Below are 11,964 nucleotides of genomic sequence, written 5' to 3'. Positions count from 1 at the left end.
GATCTGAGCCCGAACCAGCTGAGCCACCCAGATGCCCCTCACAGGTTTTTAAAAGGTACATACTAAGTTGCAATAAAGCAAACACGTGCATTGGACATGCTCCAAACACTTATTTAACTGTTTCTTCAGTATGTGTAAGAAAGCGGGAGTCACTGAGGTGAGATTTAAAAAGATTGCTGAGGGGCGCCTGGGTGGCTCCGGGGGTCGAGCCTCTCCCTTCGGCTCAGGTCATGATCTCAGGGTCCTGGGATCGAGCCCCACATCGGGCTCTCTGCTCAGCAGGGAGCCTGCTTCCTCTCTCTCTGCCTGCCTCTCTGCCTACTTGTGATCTCTGTCTGTCAAATAAATTAAAAAATAAAATAAAACAAAATAAAAAGATTGCTGAGAAGCTCCCAGTGGCAGCAGTGTCCCTGTGGCCCCCCAAAGAGAACCCCAGCTGGTCCGGATGGCATGCGGGGTCATGAGCCATGGTGGTGGCATCCTCACGTCACAGCGGATGTGACATGGGACACGGGGGGGGGGAGCAGGACCACAGTGACCGCCGCTCCCCATTTCCTTACTGTCCCCGGGGTGGGCCGTGGGGTGATGTGGCCTGGAGCCTGCCTGCAGTGGAAGATCTGTATTTCGGGGGGTGGGAGATGCGACAACCACGTTCCTTTGTGCTCACATTTGGTTTTATTGACACCTTAACCACAGCAGCGGGGGCAAAGGCCACAAGGTGTGAGGTTGTGTGAGCAGAGGCAAAGGAACTTATGTTAGAGAAAAAACCCTCTCTACTGCACAGACTTTCCACAGCCACACGCCCACCCCGAAAGGCCCCTGCGCCCCAGGAAGTGCGCGGACCGCCGGACGCATAAAGAGGCTCCTGCAAGCGCGGCTCCTCAGCCTCTCCTCGCCCGGCTCCTCCTCACCCGGCTCCTCCTCGCCCGGCTCCGCACCACTCAGCCATGAGACCTCTCCTCCTGGCCCTGCTCGGGGTCTGCCTCCTCTCGGACTTCCTCGTGGAAGGTAAGCGGGAAGGTTCCGTCTGGGCAGGCGTGCGGCCGGCGGGCCCGCGTCCCGGCTGCGACTCAGGGTTGGACTGGGGTCAACGGCTTTTTCTGGGGAGCCTGTGACTGCCTGTGAGCAAAAAACGGGAATGAAAACTGAGGTCAGGGGACTTGCTTACAGTCTGGCTCCTAATTTTCATAATTACGTGATTGGGGGTAAATTTCTCAACCTCTCTGGACCTACGCCTACTTACAAGTTGAACATGATGACAGATACTCTCACCTGGGATTAAAATGAAAAAAAATAAAAACCAACAATTTAGGAATACTTATCGAATTTCCTCACTAGTAGTAATTTTTTTAAAGATTTTATTTATTCATTTGACAGAGAGAGAGACAGTGAGAGAGGGAACACGGCAGGGGGAGTGGGCGCGGGAGAAGCAGGCCTCCCGCCGAGCGGGGAGCCCGATGCGGGGCTCGATCCCAGACCCTGAGAGCCTGACCCGAGATGAAGGCAGAGGCTTAACGACTGAGCCACCCAGGCGTCCCAGCGATAATTTCTTGATTAATGTGAGCTGTGGAATGGTGGTGATGATTGTGCCCTTGTAGTTTTTGCCTATTTGATATCAATCTTGATAAATTCTCAAAGTTTTTGGAAGTTTAGTCACAATGTGGAGATGAGTTGGAGGTTGTATATTCTGAAGAGAATCAATAATTCTATTGAAAAGAATGATTGGGAGCTCATGCCTTCATACCCAGGAGATCAATATTACCTTTGAGTATACGGGAGAGTCTATTTTTACTGCTATGAACATTGTTCCCATTAATGACAAACTTCTTTAATTTATAAGAGATCATATGTCAGGTGCTAACAAATAGACCAGTGGCTCATACGCGTTCGGAGAAACCTGCCAGGACACCACCTCAGACAGCTCTGCTGAGCCTCACCTGACTGTCCTACACGTATTGTCTTCAAGGGTCATTTTTTCCTCCAACCGATTGAAGAATAGTTCTTGTGACTCTGGCGATGAGAGAGACTATCTCTCAAGTGTAACTAGTGTTTCAGTTAACTCTCCTTTCAACCTCCTAGTTTATAGCCTTACTTCTTAGAATAGGAAATCTGAATCTGATCCTGGATCCCTAAGGGAGTCCACGAATAGAGGTGGCAGGTCTGCAGTTCCCTGACACTGTGGGCAAAATAAGTACTGATGAAACCAACTTTAAGGCTAGTCAGTGAAGCCAAATATTGCAATGTGGCTGCCATTTTGCCGAGACCAAAAGTCTGCTGTTTGGTGGAAACTCAGGCATGGGTGGGGACAGCGACCCTCTGTTGGAGACAGAGGAGGACCGCAGACACGTGGGTCACTTCACAAGCTTCCTCCGTGAATGACCTCTGTACGTGCCCCTGGGGCTTAGCCTCCACGCACGCCTGCAAAGCAATGTCTGCTCCGACTCTGCTTTGCAACGTTCGTGAAGGTGATGTCCTCCCTGAGAACACTGTGGCTTGGGGCTTTGGAGTCGAGTGGGATTCTCTGGGTCCTGGAGTCCACGGTGGGTACTTCTCAGAGAAAATGAGATACAGAGAAGTTGGGTACTTCTCAGAGAAAAATATTGTTTCCTAAGGAATGAGAAAAATGCAAGAAAAGATCCCTGTCCTTCACTGGGCTCAGAGACAGCTCAGCGTTAAACATACGTTGGCAAAGACGGGGGCAAAGGCCACGTGGACGGGTCACTGGGAACGCCGGAAAGCAGGGCCGACGAGGGGCGTAGCTCGCCGGCAGATACCTTGTATGTAGTTTCATGTTTAAAAAAAGTCTGGTATTGGGGCGCCTGTGGGGGCTCAGTTGGTTAAGCCGCTGCCTTCGGCTCAGGTCGTGATCCCAGCATCCTGGGATCGAGTCCCACATCGGGCTCCTTGCTCGGCGGGGAGCCTGCTTCTCCCTCAGCCTCTGCCTGCCTCTCTGTCTGCCTGTGCTCACTCTCGCTCCTCTCTCTCTGACAAATAAATAAATAAAATCTTTTAAAAAAAATTTCAAAAGTCTGGTATCAGCAACAGCGGAGATCAAACTCGGTCCTCATCAACTATTCCGTACATGCTTTTAGCATCATTTCCCTGAGAGACAAATACTGTTTTACTCAGGAGAAAACCAGCGCTTAGAAACCATGATTACATCCCAGCAAACCTCTGATATTATCAGTTCTCCCAAGGCTGCCTTCTCCAAGGCAAGACGGCTCTCTGAACTGAAGTCTAGAAATCCTCTTGGGGTGGGGGTGGATTTCTCTTGAAGAGGGAGAGTTTGAGAACCACCTCCGTCGTGGAACTTGCACCTTCACATTTACAACAGCACGTGCTTCTCCGACATTTGACGTTGCCTTCCCCAAATCACTCCCCACCACATCACTCTCTGTTATTTTGTTCTTAGCACCGTAGCGTTCGTGCTGTTTGAAAAGATCACTTATGGTTTGTCTGCTCGGTTTTCTTTGCCAGGTGTGGGGAGTGAAGTCCTGGAAAAGAGCTTCTGTGTGAGTCTAACGACCAAGAGACTGCCCATTAAAAACATCAAGACCTACACTATCAAGGAGGGCCCCATGAGAGCAGTAATGTGAGTTTGTGTCCCCGGAGCCGGGGACGGGATGGGACCCGCTGTGGAGAAACACCGCCCTCCTCAGGAAGCCGGCGTGGGGGAGACCTCAAGGGACCCAGCCGCCCCTCTGTTCTAGTTAACCACGGCTTCCTGTAGCATCAAATAACAATTACCAGAAAAATTTGACAATCGAATAAGGAGTGTTATCCTCCTCTCGATTTGGTTTAGCACAAGAACCTGACTGGGACGGACGGCTGTGGTGCTCAGTTCGGAGCGTTAGGGTGGGAGATGGCTGGCTGGACTCGGGACTGGACCGTAGGGCCGCACCGGTGCAGGATGCTTCTCTCCCCTTCCTTCCCTTTGCTTAGGGTGTGCTAGAGTGAAGGACAGCGCCATGTTTTATCACTTACCGCATCTCAAGGGAATGTGCGAAGAACTAGCCTCCCTAGTGCCGTTCTCTTTCCAGGGTCTCGTTTTCAGAGTAGCAGCTCTTCCCAACACATGATTGCAATTTTACCCAAAGAAATTAAATAAAGAAATCACCTCTGTCCAGAAAACAAGATAAGTGTGTTCAGATGTGAAAAGGAAGAGAAATGGAATAACTGAACGAGGTGACCGGCAGCTCCGGCGTAGTTGCAGCCGTTGGCAGCTCGGGTGGACGGAGGTGTCTGAGAATCATGATGAACAAAGGCGGCCGGCTTCCCCCTTCCTTGAGACTCCGGAGGGCCGCAGCAACAGCCTTTTGCTTTTTCTCTGTCCCTACCAAGGGCTGAAGGAAGGGAGCCGTCCTGCTGTTAAGAGGCACCAGGGTATTTCCTGGACGTATTTCTCTTTTGTGTTCCAATAGAAAGGTTTTCATTTCTGGTGCCAAGGTTTGGAGAGCAACTTCTGCACGAAATCTCTTGTATCTGGTCTGATCTTAACTCCTGGCTCCAAGGCGTGGGGATGTGACTAACTCTGTCTTTTCCTTGCTTTGCAGCTTTATTACCAGACGTGGCTTTAAAATCTGCGCTGACCCACAAGCTGACTGGGTGAGAAAGGCAATAGAGGGTGTGGACAAGTCCACCAGGAGGAACGTGAAACAGACCAAGCCTACAGGAGCCCAGTATTCCACCAACACAGCTGTAACCCCGACCGCGTAGTGGCCTTCTGGCCGCTCACGTCACTGGCCAGCCAGCTCGTTTCCCTTTATAAAACTCCTGGACTCATTTGATTATATTCACTGTTTATAAAGGTGCTGTGTGAGCCACCTTACTTTCTTGTATTGTATTTTTCATGTCTTTCTGCACTTAGATGTTTCATTAATAAATATTTATTATTAAGGATAATCTCAAAGTCCATTCGCTACATATTGGGAAAGGTAACAAATCATTTATGTTCTGTCTCTCTCCTAACTGTGTGTCCCTCTGATGGTATTCATGATGGGAGAGATTTTGGCCGCTGTTTACCAGGGATGAAACCTATTTAGTCATCATTCTTAGGTTCCAGCTTGCAAGTGACTATGGTGACAATGTGACAAGTGACAGTTGTGACAGTGGCAACAATTTAAGATCTGTTTCACCTGTCTTCATAGTAGAGTTCTGTTGACGCAATGGGGGAGAAGGAAGCCGACGGTCGCGCGTTTCCATCCTGCGGGTCCCCACTGAGAAGCGGCTTCACTCGTGTTTGATCTCTAGCAAGTTCTCGTGCCTCTCTGTGCTTCTTTCCTTTCCTAAGAAAGGACACAAACACAGGGCTTGTCAGTTCTCTGATTTGTCAAGGTAGCAAACGTTAGACTTTCGGTGAAAAGATATTTTATTCAAATAACAGGCAGTGTTCTTTGAAGCGCGCCGTGACCTTGCTGCCTTTCTGTGACGTCTGTCATCGTCACTGCTGTATCTAGGTGTGCTTGTCTGTCGGTCCTCTCTCCTCAAACCCTGTCCACCCGGGACCTCCTTGAATGTGATCACAGCTTGCACTAAAGTTTTAGTCAAGTGTTCATCTAGGCATTCAGTAGTCCAGATGTATGCTCCGCTGTATTTTTATTAAATTGCCAATTTGATTCATGTTTATGCCTATACTGTCCGAGTGGGCCGCGGTGCACACATCCGGTTCTGACTCTAACTAGTGAGGACTAACTGTGCCCCGATCATCTCGAGGCAAGAGCGAGTACTGACTACTCTCCGGTCACCAGTATCAAGGGCTTTCAGAGAAGAACTGAGGGCGGCCGGCTGGGGTCTGCTCACCGCTGTCGCCGTGAGTGGAAGCATTAGAAAGCTGCTCCCCAGCAAAGGTGGGCGCATCTTCCTCTCCTGCTTCTGTTTGCCCACGATAATTTTCAAAGCTGGTCTTGAAGGAAAAACACTAAGAAAATACTTGCTTTACAAGGGATGACACGTGGCATAGTCATAGGACAGGAAGGGAACAGATTCTGGACTGAGGTGTGTAGCTGAGTTCCCAAATGTGCACCAGACCCTAGAGGGTTCCATGAGATAATAATGATGCGACAAATGGAAGATACGGGTACGCACATCTCCTTAACTTACCGTATCACCTAGGGCTGCTGTATGATGTCAAGGGATTTCAGCCAAGTGGGGCACGTAGCTTTTAACGAATTGACTGGATTTTTTGAATTTGTGTAGGACCTGAGTTTGCTAGCTGTCGTCTGGTGGTTGTTTGGATTTTAATTCAATTTGAAGAAATACTGCAAGAAGAGATCTCAGAATATCATTTTCTTTTTTTAGGGACTGCCACCACTCTCTGCTCTGATGACATCTTGTACTAACATTTACTCTAAAATGTACCACTTTGTGCTGAAATTGCTCACTTGGCTCTCTGTGTCCTCCCCTCCCCTTCCCCACAATTAGACTGGGGACTGCTCGCGTGTATTATTCAGAGCCCAGGACAGAGCTGTAGGGCATCGTTGGTGTCTGCTGGATGAGTGGAGGAAGAAGACATGTTCCCGTCTTTCCTTCATTCTATGTTTATTCTTCTGCAGTTCTAAAATTATATTTAACTCAAAATAAACTAAAAAAAATTTTAGGGGCACCTGGATGGCTTCATCATTAAGCCTCTGCCTTCGGCTCAGGTCATGATCTCAGGGTCCTGGGATCGAGCCCCGCATCGGGCTCTCTGCTCCGCGGGGAGCCTGCTTCTCTCTCTCCCTATCCCCTGCTTGTGTTCCCTCTCTCGCTCTCTCTCTGTGTCAAATAAATAAATAAAATCTTTTGAAAAGATTTCATTAAGATTAAAAGATTAAAAAATATTTTTTTAAGATTTTATTTATTTATTTGGCACAGAGAGCGAGCGAGAGAGAGATGGAGAGAAGTGGGGGAGAGGCAGGGGGAGAAGCAGGCTCCCTGCTGAGCAAAGAGTCCGATGTGGGGCTCGATCCCAGGACCCTGAGATCATGACCTGAGCCGAAGGCAGATGCTCACCTGACTGAGCCACCCAGGAACCCTCAAAATAAACTTTTTTTTTTTTTTAAAAAGGATGTTCAGTTCAGCAAACATTTTGGGGTACTTTCCTCAGGGCAAGCACTGTGTTCAGCTCTGGGTATATCAGGATAAGTAAAGCACCGTTTCTGCCCTGCGGAACTCGCAGGCTCGTGGCCGGGACTCTCAGCACAGGGCTTAGAACAGGAAGTAATAAAAACACGTTCAGGAAACAGAGATGGCGGAAAGGGAGTGATTATCTTGGGAATGATCTGAAAGGATTTTTGATTTTATGTATAATTATGAATTATTACTCATTAAAAATGCCTGGAAGATTCACCTTTGGTTGGTTTGGGGAAAGATGTTGTTACCTGTTTGTCTCTGCACTAGGAAATTCCTCGCTGTGATTATAATATTTGTGCAGTATTTTATGCTCCTCTAGGTATCTGGGGTAAGAACACGGTGAGTCTAAACCGTCTCTGTAATTGAATTGCTGAGAAAAAGGAGCCGCGCCGAGACTGAACGTCTTGGCCGAGAGCACGGAGTTCCTTGAGGTGGGGGCTGGGAAGGGGCTGGAAGGCGCTGGACCCGGCGGCGTTGGAACGTGGCCTGGCGCGGTGTGTGACACGTTCTCCCGTTCGCTCTCGGGCCTTTTCCGCTTACCCAGCGTGCGGATCAGCGGCGTTTGATGGCCCGACCCTGGTGGCGGCTCAGGTCACGCCACATGCCTGGGGCCAGCCGGCGCCGTTCCAGACTCCGCAGCTGTGGGGACCAGGGCCGGGCGGGGAAAACGGCGCTTGCAGAATCACCCTGTTACTTGCATTGTTGATTGGCTCAGACCGGGTCTGTGGGACCAAGAGTGGTCGACAACCAAGAGGAAGGAAGAGGCAGGTTGAGAAGCAGAAAACCAGGTATTCGTGCGTTCTAGAGGGCCACACACTGAGCCTTTCCCGATTTACCCGGTGTCCCGCGTGCTGTTGAGCACTTGTAGAGCACAAGGGACGCAGGGTCTAGTCCGCTGTTACAGCCCGTGATCTGGGGGCACAACACGCAGTCCCCAAAGGTGGATGTTCCTGACAGCACAGCCCAGGCGTCCTCCCCTAGAGAGCCCTGTGACGTCCCCGGCCTGGGCGACCGCCCTCTCAAGCACCCACTCAGCCCCTGGGCGTAGCTCGGTGGTTCCTCATTTCGCTCTGAAATGCCAATTACTTTTCTTCATTTGTTGTCCTACTTGGTCGTTGGGGTAAGGACCGTGAATTTGGTTTCTCTGTGTCTAGGGCCTGGCATAGCTCCCGGGACACCACGGTCCTGCAGTAAGTTTTTGTGGAATATGTACGGTATCATATACATCTACCCCAAAGTTATCATAAGAAGCTGTAGGCACGCCGACGGGAGAGGGGCTCCAAGGGCCCTGGGGCAGCTGGGAAGAGCTCTGCAGGACGGGGTACAGAAACTGTGCCTTTGGACCCCGGAAGCCTTCCAGGAGGAGAAGTTAGAAGCGCTGCCCCTGCAGGGGAGGCGGGCACATCGCCGAGGGACACGTCTCAGTTTGGGGGACGTCTGGGATGGAGACGCAGGTCACAGAGGCCGGGTAGCTGAGGCTACACTGAGAAGCCCAAGCGCCCCGGGAAAGGGTAGGAATTGAATGGAGCACGGACGGCGTCTGGGCTGGGAGCACCAGCTTCAGGGAGCGCCGACGAGGATTGGGGGTGGCGGACGAGTGAGGCGACCGCTGCCTCGAGCCAGGCTGCAGGGGCGGGGGCTCGGATGCGGTCGCCGGCATGGGGATGGGGGCGAGGGGCCGGGCAGGACCGGCTCGGTTAGCAGCGGGGGTGGAGGAAGCGAGGCTGCTCGGAGGCTCCCCGCGTGGACCACTGGTTCCGTCCGACTGTTAAGATTTTAGTCTAATGTCGGGTGTGGTTACTGACAGATCCCGAAGAAAGAGGAGAAAACAGCACGAAGGGGAAGGGGTGAGGCGACCGAGGAGACCTGGAGGGGCGAAAAGCCTGTGCCAGCCTCATGCTCAGGTCTCCAGACAAAGGCCCAAGCTGCGTCTTTCTTCCTCTGCGACAGACAGACAGTCTCTTTACAAGGACGAAGTAAAAATAACGCGGAGTATCTGTGAAGTTCTGCGCCCCTTGGGGAGGCCAAGGTCTGCATCAACGGAATGCAGTATCTGCCGGTGAGTCACGGGGTTATTTCAGGAGGGATTTGTCACACGGCCGTGGGCGGCAGAGAGGAGCGGAGAGATGAATCCTAACGAGAGAAGCGGAGAGGAGGGACGAGAAAAGGAACCGGGGGTGACTGGGGGTGACCGGGGGTGACCGGGGGGCGGTGTTTGAGGACAGAGCGGGGAGTGGAGGCTGAGGGGACGTTTCTCTCTTCTCGCTCTGGGGGGCACTAGCTAACACCTGGGACCGGCAGCTGCGGTGCAGGGACAGAGGCGTGAGCAGGAATCCCAGCCGAGAAGCAGCTGCCCTGCCCGGCCTCCCAGAGAAGGTCCAGCCGCTCCAAGCGCCGCCTGTCGCTTTCTGCCCCGCCGTCCGCCGGGAGTAATTGCTAAGGCTGTGCCTCTGCCTCCTTCCCAAACCTGCCGTTTCTGCCATCGAGGCGGAATGCGGGATGAGCTATCTGGGGGAGGTGTCACATTCTAGACTACGGAAACACAAGGCACACGGCCGGATTGAGGTGGTTTAATCAGAACCACCAAACCCTACGGGAGCGACGACGGGCCTCCGTTTCCCTGAAGACGGACGGAGGGGGCCGCGCAGGCAGACCAGCCCGTCGGAAGCAGTGGCGGAGAGACAGGAGTGAGGTCCTCATGGGACCCCCCTTCTCCCCAACCTAATCCCTCTCGGGGCAGATGCTCGTGTGATCCCGAGCCTTAGTTCTGTCTGGATTTGCACACGAGCTTTACCGCTTACTGCATAGGCGAGCTCAGGAAAATTTCCCAGTTTCTCTGTGCCTCAACCTGGGATCACAACAGTGCTGAAGAGTACTGCGAGGGCTGACGCGGTTAGAACAGGGCTTGGCGCGAAGTGAAGGCTCCATAGATGTTAGCTTTTACCATCCTAGTGGGTAGGGTGGAGAATGCTAGGCTGAAAGGGAAGGAAGACGGAGAAGGGTAGACACGTGGGGATCTCCAAGGTTTCCCGGAGGCTGATGCCTACTGGTCGAGGCCTCTATCGCCATCATTTAGGCAAAACTGGATTTAATTTTCCATATTTTCTTAATAATTGCATCTAATCATACAGTGTTCTATGGAGTACTTGAACCAGGAGCATCTTCATTTTTTTAAAAAAGAGACTACGGTCAAATGCATTTAGGAAATGATTATACCATCCCCTGTGCTCTTGGAGAATCATGGCTCTAGCTGCTCCGAGTCTCCGAGAAGGTGCTGGGAGAGAGGTGACTGACGAAGGCCACTTACCTCACTGTGTCCTCAAGTTATCCTGGAACCAACCTCCTCTCCACACATAGTTTACTCACAGCGCAGGAACACCTACCCAACAGAAACTCCTCACGACCCTTGAGGTCAAACACCTACGTAGGTCCATAATGTTGAAAGCAAAAAGCTACAACCCACTAGAGCATCGCCACGACCAGAAAGAGGAATCGAGTCCAGGTCCGCTTACTTCTCGTCTCCGTAACCTGGTGGAGGCGACAGTGCTGCTTTGGAAAGGTCTGTTATCTGGAGTGCGTGTGTGTGTACGTGTGTGTATGTGTGTGTACATGTGTGCGTATGTGTCTATGCATGTGTGTGCATGCGTGTGAGTATGTGTGTATGTGTGTGTACATGTGTGCATACACGTGTACGTGTCTGCATGTGTGTGCATGCGTGTGAGTATGTGTGTATCTGTGTGTACGTGTGTGCGTGCGCATGTGTGTGCTCATGTGCATGTGAAGTGCTGAGTCATTGACCAGGTTCTGCCCGAAGTTCCCACCTACCCCCCCTCGCTGAATATCTGCTATGAATGAAATGTCACGCTAAGTACTTTAGGGCCAAAGGGGAGTACTTGAATGTCTGAACTTGCCTCTCTCGGTGGCTTTGTGTGCGCCCTTCGTTATGCCTGGAGGGCGACACTCTGCCTCCACTTTCCTTCCGCAGTCATGGCTTTCCGTCTCAGGTGCCACTGCCGCCAAGAAACCGCTCCTGTTCTGCAGCTGGATCTCATCTGTGGCTTCTCTAAACCTCCAGGCTTTTCTTACACCCTTCATTTTACTCTGCCCCAAATTGTAGAGATTTGTAAACTTTGTAATCCCTCAAAAAAAATCGGAAGTTCTTGGCAGCCGGGACCGTGTCTCATTCATCCCTGTGCTTCCTGCAGAGCCGACAGCAGGGCTCTCCCGCAGTCTGTGCTCGACATGCAGTCGCTGAATTGGACCGGTTGAAAGGAACATAAGTTCCCCGTCACCTGAGCTGTTCAGATCACATCTGTGGGTAATACTTGCACGGGAGGATATAATGACAACAGAAGATAGAGGTGACTGGTCGTCGCCTTGTTAATGGGATGGACTGGCTCAGCGCCGGCTGACTGGTAGTGGCTGCCTGGATTTCTGTATTTGACGAGAAGCTGAGGCTGTTTCTTGGCTAGTGGGCAGAGGGCTGTGGTCAGTTATTGGTCTCTTCCTTGGGTTAGGAGCTCACTGGTGGCATTCAGATGACATGGGACCCTGGTGTGGTCGGCAGTGCATGGAGCGGAGCAGAGGCAGGTTATTCTGGCTGGGAGCTGCTTGCAGAAGGCTTGTGCCATGCAGACAGATATTTCTACGGGGCCGTGAAAGAGAAGTAGGATTTAAAAACCAATGAGGAGCAGCAATGTAAAAAAATGAAGGTGTGGTTGGGTAAGAAATCAAGATTTTTTTTTGGATTGCCTCATTAATTTGCCTCTTCTAGTTGATGCTAAATGTTCTGAAATCAAGTTCTGCGCTACTCATGACTGCACATCAGTCTCTGGAGGACTGTCCGGCACCGTG

General features: G+C 51.4%; 1 protein-coding gene across 1 annotated transcript; it reads left to right on the top strand.

Moving 5' to 3' along the window:
- The first annotated feature begins 728 nt into the window (after positions 1-728).
- Positions 729-4,902, top strand: LOC101672337 (lymphotactin). Its single transcript, XM_004779254.3, has 3 exons — positions 729-1,008; positions 3,478-3,592; positions 4,554-4,902. Exons 1-3 carry the CDS (start codon positions 948-950, stop codon positions 4,714-4,716), a joined length of 339 nt encoding a protein of 112 aa, XP_004779311.1. The 5' UTR covers positions 729-947; the 3' UTR covers positions 4,717-4,902.
- The last annotated feature ends 7,062 nt before the right edge of the window (positions 4,903-11,964 follow it).

The sequence above is a fragment of the Mustela putorius genome, unplaced genomic scaffold (assembly GCF_011764305.1).
Source record: "Mustela putorius furo isolate JIRA1106 unplaced genomic scaffold, ASM1176430v1.1 tig00001451_pilon_pilon_pilon, whole genome shotgun sequence".
Classification (NCBI taxonomy): Eukaryota; Metazoa; Chordata; class Mammalia; order Carnivora; family Mustelidae; genus Mustela; species Mustela putorius.
The sequence above is the reverse complement of the archived record's forward strand: the minus strand, read 5'-3'. Positions and strand labels throughout refer to the sequence as shown.

Bases quoted from the DNA above. Each gene is read 5' to 3' on its own strand.
- LOC101672337 (XM_004779254.3), top strand. From the start codon at position 948: ATGAGACCTCTCCTCCTGGCCCTGCTCGGGGTCTGCCTCCTCTCGGAC. The intron at 1,009-3,477 runs GTAAGCGGGAAG...TTTCTTTGCCAG, and splicing joins CTCGGACTTCCTCGTGGAAG to GTGTGGGGAGTGAAGTCCTG. The intron at 3,593-4,553 runs GTGAGTTTGTGT...CTTGCTTTGCAG, and splicing joins GGCCCCATGAGAGCAGTAAT to CTTTATTACCAGACGTGGCT.